Raw genomic sequence first — 22,547 nt, 5'->3', positions numbered from 1 at the left:
ATCGAAACCCATTCAGAAAACATACATGAACGTGAGACTTACACTTTAAGTGGAAGTGTATTTTTTGAATAATTTACAGTAGAGTATCGAACGTAGCCAAAAATGACAAAAATTGAGCGGGAAAGAATTGACAACTGTCCGTGTCAGTGGTGTTCCGTAATTTAACCTATAATGATATATGTTTGTTTTGAATTTAAAAATTATTGGGCCATTTAATTAAAATATCAAATTGAAAGTATGTTTCAAAAGAGTATAACGTAAGTTGAGAAATTATGATTTTAAGCAATTTTCTAATTGAATTATTTTCAAAGGTCATTCTTCAACAGAGTACCCCCAAAAGATAAGCCAACAGAAGAAGGAGGGTATGTCAACTTTAATAGTTTTATTTAAAGGAAGAATGATTTCAACTGTATTTCGTATCATCCCTTATAAATTCACCAGCTGCCTTAATTACAATGTTCTGGCTATGTCATTTTGCGATATTCTTACTTTGAGTAGAAATATAATTCATAACAATAATTTGATTTCAAATGAAAGGAATTTATTTATTTATCATGGACTCATGTAAGTACGGAATTGGAATCGAGTCGTCAAAAATGATTTATTTTTATTCTAGGTCTAAAAAACTAGATGGGAATACAAATGCTAGTACTTTGATAGAATCTATTGATGTGGATACTAGAAAGTAAGATTAAATGTTATATGACTTTATCTATCTGTGAAACACTTTTTGGCTTTCTACTCATTGTATAAAAAATATGAGAAGTTTTTAAAGAAAGGAAAAAAGTGATCAACTTCAAAATAAACTCTACAAAGATGTGAAACCCATTGGAAACAACTACTATCAAACAGATAAATATTGAATTAGGTACACGAAAATCACTTTTTCTCTGTTCAACTTGTATATTCAATATGGATTTGAAACAGATATCCTTCACAGAAACGTTACACAACGTATTGAGATGAAATTTCACAAACATGGAAATCTATCATTCCTGCTGGTACCTCTATAGAAGTTTCGTGCCAAAAACACTTGCCTTCAACTCCTTATCAGCACATCCACATGTTTCTAGATACGATATAAAATCAAGAAAGGTTAATGTAGTCAACCTGATCAAATTGGAATGTTCATATATTTAAAAGTAGTTTGTAACTGGAAGAACTGTTGTGCATGATCTACACATCTGTGTAAAGATTTTATTTCGATTTCAATTACTTTTTTCCTCTCTCTGGAAGTTTTTTGTATGAAGATGAAGAAGTGAAAAACCTAAAAGCTTCTCAAAAACTAACCTCCTAAAAGTATTCTTCTTTCAATGTAAATGACTGTTTTTATCACAAGATGATCATAATTTTTCTTGTTGCTTTTTCTATGTATGTACTTTTATTATGAATTACGTTTGTTAGCGGAATTTCAAAATTAGTTTTTTGGAATTTATCCATTTTTGTTTGCAACTCATGAACGTATTGAATCTCAAGAATTTGTTGATCATGTTTAGTGTCACAGATATTGTTCGGGTTTTGTGAATCTTATAAATTATTGAGACTAATTATTTTTAAAATTAGAAAACAGTAATTTTCTTTGTTCGTGTAGGCGGTATTACATTTCTGATAATTTGTCTGAAAAACCCAGAATTTTCTTCAAATGCATTTAACAGTGAAATGGTAACTTTTTTGAGTAAGTTCATGGTCATGTAGTGGTCAGAGGAGCGATGATCCCTCTTCGTTAGCTAGCGATCTAATAGGGACAAAGGTTGTTGCAAAATTTCTCTAATATTTACCTGAAATGTATCTGAGTTGCACTATTAGTTAAGATCCTGGTTGCATCTTTGAACATGCTTTTCAATATCTTCAGAACTGTGTCTTTCTCAATTAACATGTGATAATATCATCATTTTGTGATTTTTGTCATAAATTCAAATTATTTAAATCATTATTGACGTTATTGGTACATTCCTTTTGTGAGGTCTTTCCTATACTTCACTAAGCAATAAGACAAAGTTTTTGGTCTTAGTATTTTCAATATATTCAATAGTAATAAATACTACATTAATTTTTTTTCTTCTCATAGTTCTTGAACCTATCAATATTTTTTTAGATATTGTAAAACCTAACCGCTATAGCATTTACAATTAAACATTGTCAACTACATTGAAATAAAAGATGAAACCAAAATTATTAACTTTACTCTTAGTTGACAATAATATTAGAGGTAACAATATTGATATATAAACATTTATTCATATCTAAAAAACATAGATAATGTGAAAAGGAACTATAAAATGCATGACACTTATCAGGAAAAATCAGTAGAAAAAAATATATATATGAATAAAGCATGTCTATGTAACATATAAGTATATGTGCAAATAAAACCAAAATGTAAAATTCGAAAAAAAAATTTGATCAACAAACTCAAATAATAACATATTTCAAGGTTGAAGAGGAAAGGAAAAAGAGCAAGGATATTGAGTAGCGATGAATCTAGCGGAGATGAGTATGTAGCAATAGCATCTAATCTAATAACTTGATAGAAAAAATATGTTTTTAGGGACCTGAAAAAAAAACTGGACTGTGAAAAAAATGATGTTGAAACAGATGAACAATTAGGAGAAAGTAATGGTAAAAAAGAGAAAGAATTAAATAAGAAATCTCCATTGAAAAAAGAAAAACGACCCAAAGTTGAGATCAGTGGAAGAAAAGATGTGCAGAAAGATGGAAAATGTAAAGATAAAACACTACTGAAAGATGAAAAACGCAAATCATCTGAAAATGAAATTCCAGCAAAAAAAACCTCACCAATGAAAAAAGAAAATGAAAAAGATGCCACTTCTGATACTTCTGAGAAAAAAATCAATAATATATTCTTTGGTAATGTCAAATTTTATCTTAGAAGTTTTCACAAAAAACAAACAAATAAAATATTTTTGAAATCATTTAAAATTATCTTCATGTATTTTTCACACACTTCAAAACAGTCTGAGAAAACTGAATAATATAGAAACACCAATCACTGTAACAAATTATTTCGTCTGGATGGTAGTTTAGTGAACTTTATCTTTCACAGACTTGAGATACTCTTTTATAGGTATCCTTTTACATTTCGTGAAGACTTGTAGATTGGTATTCAAGTTTGCTTTTATTTGTTTATTAGTGCCAGATCAAATCATCTCGGACAACTTTGAACCTGTTTGCGACTTTCTAACTGAACAAAATCCTGGAATCTAAATTTTTTATAGAGGGTTGAACCGATAACTTGAGTAGTTGCCTTAAGAATTTCAGTTCTTGAAAATTTGTGAGAATATATTTTCGACTCAGCACAGTTTTGTAAAAAAAGATATCAATTGAAGCAGCTTACTACCATCTTGTGGATCATATTTACACGCAGATTGATAATACTAACTAGATCCTCTCATATGTCTCGTGTGATAATGCACTGTCTACTTTTTTTGTTATATGTGGCCATGTTTCAATATCACGTTTGCTGATGAAATTTTACTGTAGCATAGGATGACAACCTAGCTATATAGCTATATATATATATATATATATATATATATATATATATATATATATATATATATATATATATATATATATATATATATATATATATATATATATATATAGCTATATATATAGAAACTGCAGTTCTCAGTAAGAACTGCAGTTTCAAAGTATTTCATTCTAGTTGTTAGTTAAGACTTGAATTATTTTTGGCTTCATCTGTTTTGTTATAGCCAAAGTAAAGTATATTTATAATGCTCATACATTATCACAATTTAATTTATGCATTGATTGAGAGATTGTTACAATTTAGAAGAATGTGGTAATTTTGAACTAATTTTTTCAGAAAAACAAACTTCAGAAGACAACAAAAAATCGGACACCGGCGGTTACACTCCAAACTCTTCTAAATATCACCCAATAAAAGACGCTGTATGGGAATATAAAGAAAAGTGAGTATAAATGAAATAGTTGTAAATATACTGACCTGTTTCTTCATGAAAATTATCAACACTATCCATGATAATAATTGAACAGTTTCACACTATGACTTTTGTTTAAGACGTGTTTCGCTACCATGTAGCTTCATCAGTTGTACTGATGATCAGTCCAACTTTTATATGAAAATCGTTCACTTATTAGCTTGGATAAAGAAATGGTTGTCTAATCAGAAATTAAGTAATAATTTGTGCTCCAAGATCTTGTGTTATTTTTGAAAATAATTGAAAATATTAATTTTTTTTTAGAGTACCTTACATTGCTCTAGCTAGGACGTTTGAAGAAATAGAGAACATATCCGCAAGGCTCAAGATCATCGAAATTTTAAGTAACTATTTCAGATCTGTAATTGTTTTAACACCAGAGGACCTACTGCCTAGCGTGTATTTATGTTTGAATAAACTGGCCCCTGCATATGAAGGTAAGCAATTGAAAAATATCAAGGACCACACACAAACTTTATAGAAAATGGCTATTGGTGAATTCTGCAGATTTTTTGGTATGATGAATTTTTCAATGTCCTGATCAAAAGTCTCGACGGGCACAATAATAATAATATTTATTAGTCTCAAGAAACACACAGTTTTTAGACATGTCAATACAATTTCTAAAATAGGTTTGAGAGGGTAAGATTTGTCAATATAGTTTTTAAAAAATGCTTGTAGATAAATTAGATTTACAAAAAAAAAATACAGGTTAACAAGATCAAATTCCAAACTTATAAGACTTGACTAAAATGTAAAGCCATGAATGAGCTTTCACAAATTATAAACACATAGCTAACGTATTATATATATACAAAGTTGAGTAAAAGTTCGGGAGGTGACCACAAAAGTGTCTCTTTCTTCTTGGATAAATGGAAAAATTAATCAATTTCATAAAAAGGATGTTTGGTTAATATTTTCTTCAATAAGTTTTTGAATCTTCTAAATGGCAAGTTACGAAATTCGGCAGATAAGGCATTGTATAGCTTAATTCCTATATTATCTGTTCTTTTCAACCTATTAGCTGTAGGAACAAGGTTTGATTTATTTCTTGTATAATGTTGGTGTATATCCTTGTGAGCAACTTCATTCAACAAGTGTTGTTGAACAAGAAGCAGATTTTCATAGACAATAACTGAATATAGGGTCATTATTTCAAGTTTTACAAATATTGGTCGGCACTTTTCATCATAATTGGCAGAGATTATGCTTCTTACTGGAAATTTTTGAATGACAAATATTCTATTAAGATGTACCTTTGATGCATTATTCCAATTGATTATACCATACCTAAGGACTGAATGAAAAAGATAATGATATGTTGCAAGTGCCGCACTTTGATTTACAATTTTTTTGATTCTTCCGATAGCAAAAACCGTCTTACTAAGTTTACTACACATGTTATTTATGTGGTCTATCCATTTCAGGTTGAAATCTATTTGTACTCCCAAAAATTTGGTAGAATTTTTGTTATCTCGATTTAAACAAATTGTTTCAAAAGTTAGAGTTTCTGTTTTTTGTTCATTGAAAATCAAGTCATTTGGTGTGAACCATGATTGAGCTTTCTCTAATATGTCAGTATGGATCATATGAGGATAATCTATTTTATATATTTTTTTGTCCAAGGTTGCATCATCTGCATACAATATAGTTTCTATACCTGACGAGTTCATCACGTGAGGTAGGTCGTTGATATATATATTAGAAACAGAAGTGGCCCCAATATTGACCCTTGTGGCACTCCTCTTAATATTTTTCTTTTTTCACTTTTGGTATTTCCTAGATCAACAATTGATATCTTTCGTTAAGGCATGATAATGAAAAATAATGGACAGTTTTTAAGAAAAAAATTGTTCATAGTTGGTAAAATGGGGAATTTGCTAGTAAAACGGGAGAAATACGCAGTGTTTTTTGCAACTTCATGCTTCTGGGAAATTGTAGCATTCGTTTCAGCAATTGTTTCATGGGTCTTGTGTCTTTACAGCACCGTTTGCGAATAATTGCAGATCATACAGGTGACGTATGAAGCCATTATCCGAGGAATGAAAAAATAATTTCTATATTATGAAAATAATAGATCTTGAGAAAGTTAGTCAATGGATATGGATATGGTTATAGAAGATGATTCAATTGATATACCGTGTGAGACATATTCATGGTACAGCCCCCTTTTCTCCTTTGTTTCTCTGGCTATATTTTTGGGAACATTGAATATGAACACTAGACGACACTTTTTGACATATTTGTGAAATAAATTCAACAATTTCCCGAGTTTGAGCAAGTTTTTCTCAAAAACTGTAATTATTTTTTGTTGTGTCTGTGGAGACTTTTAATCATGACAATGAAAAGTTCATTATACCAAAAAATCATCAGAATTCACCGAAAGCCATTTTCTATAAGGTTTGTGCGTGGTCCTTCATGTTGTAAAAAAAGAAATGTTTTCTCATTGAAAAATGAATGTTGAATGATGAATAAACTTGATTTGATATTTCATATTGGTTTAACGATGAAAAATTCAGAAAAACCTCTTTCCATGATCTACACATCTTTGTAAAGAGTTCGTTTTGAACTTGATTGCTTCCTTTCTTCATTCAGAAGCTTCCCACATTTTTGTTAAAGTTTGAGTAATCTCGTCAATCTATGTCATACTTCAATTTCATGTGAATCTGTAAATAATTTGAATTCCAAACTTTGCCCACTTCAATGATGTCACTAAATGTGAGACTTCAATTTCAGGTTTGGAATTGGGAATAGCTGAAACTAGTCTCATGAAAGCCATTGCGCAATCAACTGGAAGAAGCATGGCTCAAATAAAAGCAGACTCGCAAGAAGTTGGTGACTTAGGTCTAGTAGCCGAAAAATCGAAGTCGAATCAAAGGATGCTTATCAAACCGGCAAGGTTAACCGTTCGAGGGGTGTTTGAAAAACTGAAAGATATCGCAAAGATGACAGGACATGCATCTCAGACCAAAAAAGTTGAGAAAATTCAAGCCATGTTTGTGGCGTGTCAAGGATCTGAAGCAAGGTTCCTGATTCGATCTCTGGCTGGTAAACTGAGAATCGGCCTTGCAGAACAATCTGTATTACAAGCTTTGGCGTTGGCTTGTGCAATGACTCCTTCAAATCAGCAGTATCCACCTGAGGAGCTGAATATGTCTAAAAGTATGTCTGCTGACTCGTTTAAAGCAGAATACGACAGATTCAGTATTCTCCTTAAAACAGCCTATTGGTGAGAAAGTTTTTCTTCAAATTGAATAATTACATATTTATTTCAGTAGCAAAGCACATATTTAAGAAAAATGGATAACTTGAATTATTACTGAAATAATTCATTTTTTACCAGACCTTCATCATATAGCGGAGGGAAACTCCTGAAAAATTCCAGCAAATCTGAGTGAAGCTTTGTTTATGCGATGTAAATTTTTTTTATCTGATGCTGGAGTTAATTTTTTCTCAATATCTCGATAAAAAGTGTCATTACATTTTTTTTGTTATTGTAAAGGACTCTACAAAAAAGGTGTCTTCCTTTCATATTCAAATCATAAGATTCATAGATTTGAAAAAATTTAAATACTTGGTAACTATTACATCTTCTATAAAAAAGTAAATACCTTTATCATTCATTACTTTACACTAAAAATTTCAATAGAACTCAGAGTTTTGAAAATTAACGAAATTTAATTCATATAACCGAGAACATATGATAAAATGAATTATTTCCTATGTCATCTAATTTTTTTTTTATCACATATTTAAAAAATTTGAATCTCATTTCATAATAATGGAATGAGACAAAATTAATGAAGAGTAAGTCTCTTGACACCATTTGATAAATACTTAAAATATTGTTTGCTCAGATCGTCATACAGAAAAACATAATTTTTCAGTATATAGATTTGTTGAGTGATTGTACATGTACATACTTCGTAAATGGAAGCCTTTTCAAAGTGATAAGTTACAGTTTTCATCAACTTTTCAAAGTCTCTCCCACAGGTGTTTCCATTGAATATATCAGTCCATTATTTTTTGAGACAAATAGAAAAAATTATCCTTGGAAAGTTAATTCAAAAGAAGCAAACTGTAAATGTCTTGTGCCCTTAGTTAAATCGGTAGTATAAGTTATAATATCAATCGGCATTGAAGACTTTCGTGAGACTCTTGTTAGGTCCATCTATGATGATCTAAAACATAAAATGTTGAAAAATCTGTATATATGTATCACAGATTTTCTTTATCATATATATAAAAATGGATGTTTGTTGGTAAGTGATAAACTTCTACATCGCTCAACCGATCGTGATGAAACTTGACATGTATTAGTAATTTTTCATAGAGAAGGTTTTTAGGCTATCAATTTTTCTGTAACTCGCCACTAGATGGCGCTGTAGAACAATTTTTTGAAAGCACTGGTCTATAACGCTGCGCATGCAACACAGTACTAGTTGTTGATAAAACAAAAATAATCAAAATAATAGTTGCATCATTATTGTTATCTCATTTTCTGTATTTTATATCAGTATGTATTTTATATCATCATGTATTTTATAACAGCGAGTGTCCAAACTACGACAAAATTATTTCAATAATTTTGGAGAAGGGTATAGAAAAGTTACCTGAACATTGCAAATTAACACCTGGAATTCCTTTGAAGCCAATGTTAGCGCATCCAACGAAGGGAGTACAGGAGGTACTCCGAAGGTTCGAAGGTTTGAAATTCACTTGTGAATGGAAATATGATGGTGAAAGAGCTCAGGTAATTCACATTATTCAAAAATTTTATATAAATTCCTCTAATAAGATTCTTTTTAGATTCACATTGACAATGAAAATGTACATATATTCAGTAGAAATCAAGAAAATAATACTTCAAAATACCCAGATATTATTTCACGATTGGAGGGTTGCAAGGTTGAAGATGTCAAATCCTGTATCCTCGATTGTGAAGCTGTTGCTTGGGATAAGGAAAAGAAACAAATTTTACCATTTCAAATTCTCAGCACCAGAAAGAGAAAGGTATCTTTACAATTTATAAACAACTTCATTTATGACTAAATGGTTTAGGCTTTCGCGGCCGGGGTTTTCAGTGTCACTATTTTTATTCAGGTTTGAAGACCGCCGATTTTTGGAATTTCTTCCTGATGTTTCGCTGGCGCGAGTGGCTACCTTCCTCAGAGATTTATACAACCTGAGTTAATACTGCCGTGCTAAGACAGAAGGTCGTAACTGACCAAAAATTGCATTTCAAGGTTTTTGAATATTTCGCTTCTATTGAACACAACCTATCCAAGGGACAAAGTCAGAATGTCGTATCTTCAGTCTAAATACCTAAAATAACATATACTATTTGTCGTATCTTGAGAATATCAAGCGGTTACTAAATCAAAGTGTCGTATCTGGTTCATGGTAAATCATGTCGTCCTATCTGACAGTTGAGACTTCTCTTATTGCTATTCATATAGAATTTGATAAGCAAATACATGGTTGAATTGTCCTATCTGCCCTGCACTGAGTCAGATTGTCGTAACACTGCTTTAAAATTCCTTATACGACTTTTGAAATTAGGTTGCCTTCAATTGAAATATGATGAGTACGAAATCTGGCTGAAAATGTGATACTTACACCTGTTCAATTCAACAGAAGTGAGGTTATGTGTGTGAAAGTTATTCTTTATTGCACCACGTGGTGAATGTATTCTTCCATATTTCTACGAATAATATTAGCGATCACTTCCGTACATTTGTTGAACATTGTTTTTGAAAACGACAAAATTGACAATTTCACATTGCAACTGAACTTCGGTGAATATGTTCAGGTGCTGAAAGGTCACAATCTGACATAATATTAACTTTCAATAAATTTCTATTATCACACAGAGATGCCAAAGAAATAACACTTTGGATGGATAATTGTGCAGCCCAGAATAAAAACTGGACTCTGTACTGTTTTTTAGTTCACTTCATTAATTCTGAATGTACAACAATAAATTTACTGAAACTCAAATATCTTCAAACTGGTCACACTTTCATGAATGCTGACTCATTCCATCACCAAGTGGAAAAGTAATTAAAACAGAAGGGCAAAGTCGTAGATTTTGAAGACTATAAAACTTGTGTTCAAATATCAAATAGTGGACGTACGACCTGCATTCATATGGATGTAGATGACTTTTTGGATGTTTCAGACTGTTCAGCCAGATTCAAACTAAAGAAAACGGAACCAAAACCTCTATTATAATAGATAATAGATAATTATCTATGTTTTGTGAAGTACATTTCGTGAGAGGTTCCAAAAAACTATTTCACAAAACAAAGTTTGATGGAGAGTGAATTGAATTGTGTTTCCCAACTGCGAAAGCTCTGAAAGAAGAAATAGCTTGGCCGCAAATCAGATCCACTCCGAAAGGAATAAACCCAATTCGAAAACATAACTTGATTCGTAAATTACAAGGGATGTCTGTACCCAAAAATAGACTCAAGTTTTGGGAGGAGTTACTGGAGACCGAAGAAGAAACCGGATTAGATTGAAGTTTTTTAATCAAATATTTCAATCATCAAAAACTGATTTTACTGATTTTCCATTCTCAGTTCTCACAAAATATTGTGAATACATGATTTTTTGTTTCCACTTAATCCTAATAAACATCACTTATTCATTTGGTTAGTTCATTTCCCAAGCCGATATGTCTTATATGATTCTTCCAAAGGCAAAAAGTCGTATCTCTCACAAGAATATGACTCAAGTTCATTTCATGGTGAGGCATTATAACTTAGTCCAAAAGTCGTATCTGTCAAAGTCATCAAATTCTCTTGAATAGTGATATTTAAAATGTCAAACTATTGAATCATTAACGACTCATCACACTAAACAACATTTCTCCAAAAAGTTAATTTTGAATACAACAAACACTGATATTCCAATTGGATTTACTAATCTCCAAATAACTCAAAACTCTTGCAAAACTAGATACGACCTCTTGTCTAAGCGCGGCAGAATATCTCCAATGACTGGATATTACGGCTGCGTAATATGTATTTATGTTGACTCCTCAAGTAGTTTGGTATGCTAATACCTGAACCTGGCTTAGGTAAATTACGTAAAGCGTGTTTACGTTGATTCAAGTAGTCTGGTGTGATAATACCTGAAGTTGGTAAATTGTCAATACCGTTCGTTGACCCCTTTCTACCTGCCGTCATGCTGTTTGCTATTGTTGAACTTCTTGGAATGGGTTTCCATATTCGATTAAGAGGTTCACAGCTTCTTCTTTTCTCTTAAAATCATCCGTGAGTTTGTGTATTTCTTTTGCTTCCCATACCAGTCGGCTATGGTATCCCTGGTCAAGGGCAGTGTTTTCAAATAGAATCATGTGGTTTCCTTCACTGAATGCGTGTTCCACCACAGCTGACTTGTCCGTTTGGCCAAGTCTTTCATGCTCCTTCAGCCTTGTTCCCATGGATCTTTTGGTGGATCCGACGTATACCTCCCCACAAGTGCACGGTATACGATAAACGCAACACAATCAAGGCTAAGGAACGTTAACAAAATTATCGAATCTTTCTCACTGTCGGAAACCTTACACAGAGCCATTCTCAGAACTGAAGCTGTTCCACCCAAATTCTACGGCTTCCGAAAATACACAAAACTAACATGCCACTGAGACCAATAGTTAGTGCTCCAGGCTCACCAACCTACCACTTGGCAAAGCATCTAGCCTTGTTCCTCTAGCCGCATGTGGGAAAGATAAACTCCTACGTCAATGATTCGACAGACTTCGTTGGATTTAACTCTGGAGCTGACGTATATTCTGGTCAGCTTCGATGTTGTGTCTTTGTTTACGAATGTCCCACTGGAAGTAGCAAACGAAATGTTTGGTACTCTGGGTTCCATTTGACCACGGCCTACTAGTACGGATTATGTTTTCTTAAAAAGTAACCACCGTTTTATTATGTATTCAATAGTTCACCTACAAAACAAAGAACTGTATGATGTACAAAATTTAATTCTATTATATATTGGGTAACACTAATTACAAATTTATTTTCTGAAATATTTTAGAATACAGGTTTACATGATTGTAGGTTTATTAAACTTTGAGTTTCGCGCTAAAAGGTGTTGGGGTTAATTGTTTTCAAGTATTATATGTAGATTTGAATGATAGGATTTTTGAAGTTATATCTTAACCTAATGAGACCACCAAGACTTTGGTCTGATATCTAGGGCATATTTTTTATGAATCGATCGAGATCTTGTTGAATCTATTGAATCTAAAACTGAATCTATTCAATAGATTTTACGCCAGAGGTTCCAGGACAAACTATCGAGATCTTGTTGAATAATGGCAGATTTAAAGTATGTATTCAACACTTTTAGGATGCCAATGAAGCTGATATCAAAGTACAAGTATGTGTTTTCATGTTTGATCTGTTGTACTTGAATGGAGAGGCATTAGTTAGGAAACCATTCATAGAAAGAAGAGAGTTGCTCAAGCAATACTTCAAAGAGGTGGAAGGAGAATGGGTATTCGCCAAAAGTTTAGACACTACAACTATGGAAGAAGTACAAGAATTTCTTGAGGAAAGTGTAAAAGGTAATTTACACTATAGCTGGAATCCCGCAGGGTAGTATATTAGGTCCACACCACTATTTAATTGATACCTTGTTACCACAAGAATGCCAATATTGCTTTACATAAGATGAAGACAATTTTAAAGAAGATCAATCGATAAACTTTGATGGATCTTCATTTTTGCAATGAAAGAATTGAAATTACTAATGATGTGACATTTCTGGGATTTCAACTAGACAATTCAGTAATCATTTCGAAATATAACATTAATGAAATATCAAAAAACTCCACTTTTCTTGCGTACCTCCAATGATCTTTCAGTCTAGTGTATAAAGCAATAATACAGCAAAATTTCAGATCTAATCAAAAAAACAGGTGAATGAAAATAGTTTTGTATCACAATAGTATAACCTGGCTCCTGCCAGGTTATCGAAACTCCGTGAATTATTTTTTATTTATAGGATTCGACCAGTTCAGTAAATTAGAAGTCTTCCGTTATCTAAGAAAACTATACAGTTTTCCGAAAAATTTAAATACTGAATAAATTTAATCTATTATCCCTTCAAAACCGAAGAACCTACTACTCTATAATTTTCATTTATAAACTAGTAAATAATCTGATTGACTGTCCCGAAATCATGTGAGCTTATTACTACTACTACTGTATTTTTGCTGAATTTTTTTTTTGTAATACACCTGAACTATGGTTTTACTTGTTAGCTCTACATCTGACTTATGGTTTTTTTTCAATTACTCTCCTAGCTTGTTGCACACAAGTTTTTCACCTAATTATTTGCTTAACTCTCCTAAATGTTTCCTTTATTTTGTTTTTTGTTTACTCGCTTCAGGTGTTTCTAGTTGATAAATTAGTATTGTATTCATGTGTATGTATGTATGTATGTGTATATGTATAGGCAGATATAAAACTGTAACATGCTTGCTAATGATGTTAATATGTCTTATTATTGGGATTTATTCCTGTTTAGACAATAATTTTTTTTTAATAAATTTAAGATATACCTGAAAATGATTATGGTCACTAAAAATTTCCTAATGCACTTATTTCCGTTGATAGATAAACAAGTTGAGATTAAATATGCGTGTATATTCCACCACCTGTATATAGTTTACAGTTAATTATTTTCTATGGTATATCTTCTGATTTTGATACGATTATTTTAGGAAATTGTGAGGGTTTGATGGTTAAGACGTTGGAAAAAGATGCAACCTACGAAATAGCAAAGAGATCACACAATTGGTTGAAATTGAAGAAGGACTATTTGGAAGGAGTAGGAGATACTATAGATGTAGTTGTTATTGGAGGGTATATTGGCAAAGGAAAACGTACTGGTCATTACGGAGGATTCTTATTGGCCTGTTATGACAACGACAATGAGGAATATCAAAGCATTTGTAAAGTATGTTTGTAGACTATTTCACTATGTAAAGTTTCGAGTATTTTTCTGGAATAATGAACTTGGAAATTTATTTCAGATCGGAACTGGATTCAGTGATGAGAACTTACAAACTCATTCGGAGTATTTCAAGAATCATGTTATTTCACAGCCAAAATCATATTACCGATATGATAGTTCTTTAGAACCGGATCACTGGTTTGATGCAGTTCAGGTGTGGGAGATAAAATGTGCTGATTTGTCGTTATCTCCCATTCATAAGGCAGCAGTTGGAATTGTGAGTTGAAACTAGATATGTTGTTTGAAAAATTTATATCTATTTGAGGTGAAGTTCAGAGTTTACATGTTTTAAATATAATTTAAATAAATAGAATTTGAATGTAATAACAAAAATTCAGAACAGAAAAGTATTCGGCCAAAGTAAACAAGGAAAATAAGTAGTCTATGTCATACAAGTACTTGTACAAAATTTTTTTGTCTTCAACAGTCAAAGTGCCTGTTACTTTGGGTTATCATAGAGAAGTGACAAATAGTTCAAAAAATCCAAACAGTTTTATTGCTCTTAATAAACATTTCACATATTTAATTCAGCTCTCTCATGGTTATCTTTGAACACCTTATCGAACTAGCTAAATCACTAGTGCACTAGGCTCTCTCTTTTATAATGAATTTCGAAGATTCCATGTCCTTTCATGTTATGCTTTGAGTATAGAAGTCTCCAGAACTTTTTCTCAGAAATCTAGATACCAACTGTAGTATTTGGTAAACTAAGCCACGGAAATCCAAATCCTAATAGTCACAATTTTCAGTTATGTTAGGTTTTGTAACAGAATGAAGTGTTATCCCCAAACAAAACAATGAACTTTCTTTCGAACCAACTTCACTTTCGTTATTAGCGTGTTTTATTTTTACTCTTTTTTCATTGCTTATCAATGGAGGCTATCAACATACAATTATATTGAAGAATTTTTCATTGTCTCATGTCAGTTCTTCATGAAGTGTATGCACCTACACTCTAAGCCCCAACAGTAATTTTTTTCATGTAGATTTTAAAAATTTGAAGTAGTGGCGTTCGTACAGAAATATTGACTGGATATTCTTGGATAAATAGTATGTATGCCACTGTTTTTTTGACAAACTTGAATTTTTTACGCAAAAATCGCATGTCAGATGAAAAAGATCAAAAAATTAAATTTGTCCCAATATGAATGGCATGTGCTAAATCTCAAGCACAATTCTAAGAAAAACGTTGAAAACTTTTTTCCCAAAAATCTCTTTTTTCATTCCTATCCAGAAAGTTAATATAATAAATTTGAGATGTTAACACCCTGTAGCTCAAAAGTCAATAAGGTTAAAGACATACATTTATTTGAACTTTTCTTCTTAAAATCAGCTGAGGATTCACGCTTGAGGATCAGCATTTTATTCTGAAACACCCTGTATTCAATTCGTCAATCCATTTTTGGAGAGGAAGAAGGAAATTGTTTCAAAATGAACTCTTTACGAAGTTGTTTAAAGATGGTGAAGTGAAAGCCAAAAGGCTTTTTTCCCAAAAAAATCTCTCCTAAAAAAACCCATTTTGATGTCAACTAAAATGAATTGGTGAAAAATAAAATGAAAGGATAAGAAGTTGATAAAAAAAAATAAATTTACAAAAAATCAATCATAAACACTGCACTGTTTTTCGTACGCTGGTAAAACTGCGTAGTACGCTTTAATCGAATCTCACTTGAGATATGGTGTCGCCTTCTGGGGGTTTTGTAGCAAACAGTTACTACAGTCTGTTTTCGTTTTGCAAAAAAGAGCAGTGAAATTCATCTACAAAGCCAATATTAGGGACCATTGCAAACCCCTATTTATCAATAATAAATTACTGACTGTACACTGCATTTTTATCTTGGAAACAGTAAGTCTCATATTTAAAAGAAGAGAATGCTATAGATCAGAAAATACCTACTTTACCCGTCAAATTCACGACATACCTCTGCCTATTCCAATAACAACGTTAACAAAACATTCTGTTTTGTTTGAGAGTCGGAAGATTTTCAACCATTTACCTACCGAAATGAAAAGTATAGTGAACTACAAGGTATTCCGTAACCGTGTAAAAGAACTTTTGCTCTTAAAAGCGTATTACAGCTTGGTCGAATATTTTGAAGACAGGCTTTGAGACCAGCTTCTGATTTAGGTTTTATTTTTTGAACTTTTTACAGTTCTGGAAATTTTACATAACTTCGACTATTATATTTTATTATATTTTTATTTTGTCTGCACCTGTTATTTTTATTTTTCTTTATAATTACTTGATAACTTGTATTTCATATATATATATATATATATATATGTGTGTGTATATATGTGCATATATGTGTATGTTATTTTGTGTAATAGTATTGTTTTCATATGCTTTGTCAATAAGATTTTTTTCTTAGACAATAAAGTACAGTAATTGATTGGTTGAATTATTATTTCAGGCTGATCCAGAGAAAGGTATCTCATTACGATTTCCGAGATTCATAAGAATACGAGACGACAAGACTGTAGAAGAAGCGACATCATCACAACAAATTGCCTATATGTATTCAAATCAAGAACAGGTCAAAAATCAGCAACAAAATGTTAAGTTTGATGAAGATTTTTATTGATGTGCATACTGTTAGCTTGTAAGTTGAATAACTTCATTTTTTTTTAATAAACATTTTTGTATGGGCGCCAAAAATTTCCTTATAGAGCCAAGAATAAAAATTAAATTTTACATTTAGTTTTTACTACTTCAGTCTCTTAATATTCCTACCTAAAAATTATACTGATTAAATAAATTCACTATTTTATGCTACTTTTTGAAATACCTATTGTACAGGATCCAAAGAGAAGTCATCATTTGCCCATCTGTTTTCCAGATGAAACATACTCTTCATTAAATTTCAAATATGGATGTATGCATCCCAAATATATAGCCTATCGAAATATGTTCATGGCTATCCCTAATTAAAAAATAATTTCACACAGAAGCATTACACTTATGTGATAGAACATGTGAAATTTTTGAAAATGAAGTTTGTGAAGATCAAATGGTTAGGTGTAGTTTGTGAAATTACTATGGATCCTCATCACGTCAATCTGAAAATCAAACTTTTCTATATTTGTCGTTATTTCATGTATTTTTTAAGCTACATAAAAATTATTACCAACTTCTTGTCACTGAAAATTTACACCCCATCTTTTTTATTTGAAGAGATGTACCATGGTTACTACGAAGTTGTTCAGAATCAAAAAATGAAATTTGAAAAGAGTCAATTAGTTCACAAATCTATTGAAAATGAGTCGAGTAAAAAATTCATAAAGATGTTTTTCCAGGTCTTTTTTGAAAAATTAAAAATGAATTTATGAGACCCCTTTCATCTCTTTCAGAAAAATGTGAAAATAGTTAGTTTTTCTCTTTCTTCAATAGTACGGAAGGTAACAATGAATATAGGAAAGTCTAATTGTATTTACAACTCCCAAAACTACTTGCAGATATCAAAATTTCTCATCAAACCATTTTGTTCGCATCGGAGTCCTACGAAAATTTGTGAAACACTTTTTCATAACTGTAATGCTGATAGGTTGGTACATGGTAAAAAATATTGTTTTTTTGAACCCAGGATAGCCAAGAACATATTTTCCCACTTCGGACCTGAGATTATTAGGGAATGGGTTTCAATAAAATGAAAAAACTTCTTGAACATAATCTTTTATTTTTTCTTTCAACAATTGTTCCTAGAGTTCACCTAATTAAAATGAGCAAATCAAAATGTATTTTCACAGCACAAATAATGCCTGTTGAGATGCACCACAGTGATTTCATAGAATTTTCATACCAACATCAACTGGAAAGTATTAAAGCTATTCAAATATCAAGGTGCAATTTGAAATAAAAGGGTTTACTTTTTCAAGTAGAATACATATGACTATAGCACAACATATTAAATAACGATATGGTGATTGTAGCAATTTATCAATGAAAACTTCAATTACTAATATTTTTATTTTATTGTTGGGAAAGTTGTTCATCAGATTACAAATTTGCTTTTTTCTACTTCAGTCGAAATTGTCACTTCAGTAAAATTTTGAAATTATCTACATTGATTTTACATAGGCCAGACTTCCAAAAAATAAAAGAAAAAATATTTGAAAAGTATGTTTTAGCTAATATGGCAAGTTTCAACTACAAATCCAAAATCGGTATTGCAAATACTTTAATAATAGGTACCAAATTTTTTGAAAAAAATTTGAGAAGTCAAATGTTTAATATCAATTATTATGGAGGGCATTTTCAATTTTTCAACAAGCTGAAACAGACGAATATTACGTCGATGGGTGATATGGATAACTATAGTATATTGGCCTTATCAATGTAGAATAAACAAACATTTAATAAGACTAGATACACTGTATAGAAACCTAGATATGGTGCCTGAATTCAATTCCGAATATCAAATAATGAGTTTTATTCCTTAGTGCTAAACATAAAATTCATCATATAACACGAAATAAATAAATAAATTAATACATACAATCAGCTGCAAAATATACAAGCAATCCCAAAAAATGTGCAAGCATGTAAAAAATGAGAATGATTTTACAGACGAATCAATTTTACAAATTGAGAGTTTTGTATTTCTAATTACATTTGTTAAAAATGCGTTATCTTGCATATCTGATTTTGTTAACTTATCGGTACAAGAATATTTTATAGTTTACATAAGAAATCTAGATATGCATTCGATATTGATATAAAATCCTTGTTAATTCTTTTTGAATGATAAAAAGCCGTCAATGGCATCAAATGATTTCCTCTTTGAAGTGTCAGTCAAAATTATACATATTAAGCAGTAACACAATCAAAATCAAAGTACATTTAAATACTCACCCAATTAAAGTAATGAGAAAATCAAATATTTGGACTATTTACAGAATTTATAAATATTCTTAAGTACCTGAAATTACTAAAAAAAATTGAGCAAACATTTTCCCAAATATTTTTGATGTATCCAAGTTTCACAATTTTCAATAGTTTGTTGATTTTATTTTGGTAAACGTGAAGAATATAGTGAATTCTTTGATTCTGACTAAATTTCCAGTGAAGCTTCAGAACACCCTAAAATGAACAGCACAATGAAATTTTTTGTGTGGAAACAACGATTCTATAAAGTGGTTTACTGACCTCTAAAAATGTTTTGCAAAAATGCATGATTGATGCTTATTTAGCCATACTTGAATAGGGTGTTTATTATAAAAACCAAACCAAAAATTTTTTAATTTGGAAATTTCTCAATTAAAATAATAATATCAATTTCGGCACAACATTTTTTACTTTTCTATTTTCCAGTCAGTTTTCAAGTTTCTTGAAAAATTTATCTAAATCACTATATTCTCTACATTTCCTTTATTTCAATATAGCACTAACTAAATGTAAACATTATTGTAGAAAATTTACAAAATTGAGTTGAAAGTTCAGATTTATTGTATGTTGCATCTTTTGGAGTGGCCGAGAATAGAGATTTTTTTAAGTAGACCAAAGGACGCCGTATCATTTGAAATTCACTTTTCAAATCGATATTTACAACATTTGCTCAAAACGATGTACAAATTTGATCTTTTTACTTATGAACCACTCAGGGCGTACCTAAACTTCTATGTGTTCCCATATAAAAAATATCACAGTAGTTTTGTTCAACTTGCTTGAAAATTATAACATTTTATTTGTCAAATAATTGTCACACGTGTTCATTTGTCTACATCTCTCTATAAGTGTTCTCAACGGGAATTTAACTACACGTTTTACAGCTTCCAACGGTTTCTTTAGAACTGGCTACGTCCTACAATATATATTCGTTTTGATAATTATGTTGTTTTTCAAAATGAAATCTCATTTTTTTTTGCAGCCTTTATTCTTTCCTTACCTTATATCTATGACTTATGTGGAAAGAAACCTCAACAATGTAATCCCTTAATCAATAATTATTTCTCAGTGTCTCTGATAGAATTACTTTTTATAAATTTTGTGCAAGGCATATGGTCCTGGTTCACATAAATATTCATGTTACTATCCTGTGAATGGACCACTTCAAATGATGCAACAAATAAAATACTTCAACTTAATTTGCAATTCATATAGTAGAGTATAGTCTAACTATATTTTTCCGTATCTAACGATGGAAAATCTGATGAAATTTCTAAATATTTATTGGGTGAGATATGTGCAATCTCAATAAAGGGGTTTCTAAAATTTGCAATACTACAGATTTTTTAGACTTAAAACGATTATACTTATATAAAGAACTGTCAAATAGGAGAGTACAAATTTTACTTTTGATATGTTTTTAATGAATTGTATAGGTTAGCTGGAAACTATACTTCAAATTTGCTAACTAATATTGTACATTAACACTTCAGTAAAATTACATTATGTTCAATGTAGTTTCTCTCAATGATGTGAAATGAATGAAATTAGCTAGTCAAAACATAATCAGTAATTATTGGAAAAGCAAACAACTAAATCATGCTGATAGTAAATGAAACTATGAGGTATAGTTATCAGATATGTATTCTGTGCTTCGGAAACCTTTCTTAATTTATTTGCGTTAGAGAATTTTTGATGTCTGGTGCTGTGGAGAAGTGACTATATATTTGAACAAGAGAAGTCAGTACCAGACATAACATAAACATGAAAAGTTCACTTATCCTTCTTGAATACAAATTCACCAAGAAATGTTTTCTGAAACAAATGAACTGATAAGTATCCAATAACTATAACAAGGTATAATAAGACTTGAATAAATAATTATAATAATAATTGTAATTTATTGAACAAAATTACAATTTTGCTCAACTGGTAAGACTTGAATTTTTGAAGAAATTACAGTTTACAGAATCTTAATGTACACATCTGAACGACATGAATAATAGAAGCGTATTGGCCAATATATCCCAGGAAATCTAGAGAGTAGTGAGCGATGTTGTAGAATTTATTATTCTCGGATTTCGCATGAAAAAAATCTAGGTTACCACCATTGAGAGAGCTTCTTTATTAAAAGTGAAACAGGTGGAAACTTCATCAAAAAACCAATGACAATTCATTAAACAATAGATTTTCAGTTATTATTATTTCGAGTAATTTAACTGTCGCAAAATAGCTTCTGAATATTTTGTCAAACAGTATTTGCCAATCCTATTTGCCAGTGCTCATCAGTGTCAGTACATTTTGACAACTACGACAGAAATATGAGTTATACATCTAAGAGTACCATCAAAATCGAGAAAAAAAATTGTTTTACTTACTAATATATCTGAAATGTTCACTCAAGCTTCTCAGTTACACTTGATATTTCCATTAATATTAATAGACAAAAGTGAATAAAAAGTTGACAGTTAACTCACGAGTTGTATGTGCTAGACAAGCATATATCCAAGTGCAAAATTTTGTTCGAGGCTGAATAGACAACATTCAGATTACATATTTCGAAATATATTAGGCGCTTTCTGCGGATTAATATGTTGCACATTCTAAAGGGTTAGGGGCTGACTAACTTGAGGGGCAAAAATGGGAAGCAGCTAGTTGCAGCGGGTTTTCGCCCCTAGCCCCCTCTCTTGTCATACGTATTCTAAGGGAGTTTTTTTACCTTTGCACCTACTTTCGCAGTACCTTTCAATAAGTTTTTTTATCTCGGAAATTATCCATACCGACGAAGAAAGACCGGTCAAAAACGCCATATCTGAAAAAAAAGGTATTTATAGTAAATAATAAATGCATCCATTCACAATATGTGTATAACTGAAAATAATTTCACTAATTGAACTATGGTATCTTGACAAAGCAAAAACGAATAATTTGACCACATTGGGGAAAAGGTTTTGGCTTAGTATTTCTCCTTCTTTATAAAAAAAAAGTGGGAAACCACCAAAGGAAGTTAAAGAGCAATCAATTTCAAAATAAACTCTTCACAAAAATGTATACTATCAGATACAAACGGGAAAAAAAAGCCCTCTCAAAACAACTACTTTCAAATAAATGATAGAACTCAGAGATAGATATAGTTGGACAGACATAGAAACTAATATGTATCCTTCAAATTTAGTGGATAAGTTGATTATGATACACTGTTTGGAACCTTTGGTGTAGTAATGAATATTACTGGAGTTTTTTCCCAAAACCAAATCGTTATTTTTAACACCTCGACACGTGTTTCGATCACCAAGTGATCATCTTCAAATAGGAAGATTAAAACTGCAATGAATATTACTGGAGTTTTTTCCCAACAGAAAGATTAAAACAGTTTTAATCTTCCTCTTTGAAGATGATCACTTGGTGATCGAAACACGTGTCAAGGTGTTAAAAATAAAGATTTGGTGTTGGGAAAAAACTCCAGTAATATTGATAAGTTGATTAGGAGAAAAATAATTATGTGATGACACAGACAATGTTGAATCGCAGAAAGTCACAAAGTGAAAAATGGTTGTTCATAAGTTGTTTTGAGGTTATAAAAGATCTCTCACAAGAAGATTGCTTGCGCTATTAAGCATTCTAATTCAGAACGAAGT

At 31.1% G+C, this 22,547-nt stretch overlaps 2 protein-coding genes across 7 annotated transcripts in view; one reads left to right on the top strand and one right to left on the bottom strand.

Annotated features, from left to right (window-relative positions):
* The first annotated feature begins 106 nt into the window (after window positions 1–106).
* Window positions 107–16,675, top strand: DNAlig1 (DNA ligase 1). Of its 3 annotated transcripts, none has more exons than XM_074172498.1 (14): window positions 107–257; window positions 312–362; window positions 617–685; window positions 2,435–2,494; window positions 2,549–2,868; window positions 3,851–3,956; window positions 4,251–4,423; window positions 6,723–7,215; window positions 8,538–8,739; window positions 8,796–8,999; window positions 12,354–12,570; window positions 13,732–13,967; window positions 14,044–14,241; window positions 16,439–16,675. In XM_074172498.1, exons 1-14 carry the CDS (start codon window positions 238–240, stop codon window positions 16,607–16,609), a joined length of 2,520 nt encoding a protein of 839 aa, XP_074028599.1. In that variant the 5' UTR covers window positions 107–237; the 3' UTR covers window positions 16,610–16,675. The 3 variants fall into 3 exon arrangements, with proteins under 3 accessions (XP_074028599.1, XP_074028600.1, XP_074028598.1); XM_074172497.1 differs by having other exon boundaries at window positions 143–257; window positions 312–564; XM_074172499.1 differs by lacking the exon at window positions 617–685.
* Window positions 16,676–17,681: 1,006 nt separating this feature from the next.
* The window catches only part of SPoCk (Secretory Pathway Calcium atpase), an 88,282-nt gene continuing 83,416 nt past the window's right edge, over window positions 17,682–22,547 (bottom strand). For all 4 annotated transcript variants that reach the window (XM_074172493.1, XM_074172496.1, XM_074172495.1 and 1 more), the window contains exon 12: window positions 17,682–21,721. In XM_074172493.1, coding sequence (XP_074028594.1) covers window positions 21,600–21,721 — 122 coding nt within the window. In that variant the 3' untranslated portion in view covers window positions 17,682–21,599. The remainder of the gene's footprint in view (window positions 21,722–22,547) is intronic.

This window comes from Leptinotarsa decemlineata, unplaced genomic scaffold, assembly GCF_025532065.1.
Source record: "Leptinotarsa decemlineata unplaced genomic scaffold, Ldec_3_MD MMD2_tig00000133_RagTag_RagTag, whole genome shotgun sequence".
NCBI lineage: Eukaryota > Metazoa > Arthropoda > Insecta > Coleoptera > Chrysomelidae > Leptinotarsa > Leptinotarsa decemlineata.
This window is presented reverse-complemented; position numbering and strand designations above follow the sequence as displayed.

What these genes read in the sequence shown, in the direction of transcription:
- DNAlig1 (XM_074172497.1), top strand. Translation starts at nt 365, where the DNA reads ATGTCAACTTTAATAGTTTTATTTAAAGGAAGAATGATTTCAACTGTA. An exon ending in GATGAATCTAGCGGAGATGA is followed by an intron (nt 2,495 to 2,548) that starts GTATGTAGCAAT and finishes ATATGTTTTTAG; the next exon opens with GGACCTGAAAAAAAAACTGG. An exon ending in ATGATGGTGAAAGAGCTCAG is followed by an intron (nt 8,740 to 8,795) that starts GTAATTCACATT and finishes GATTCTTTTTAG; the next exon opens with ATTCACATTGACAATGAAAA.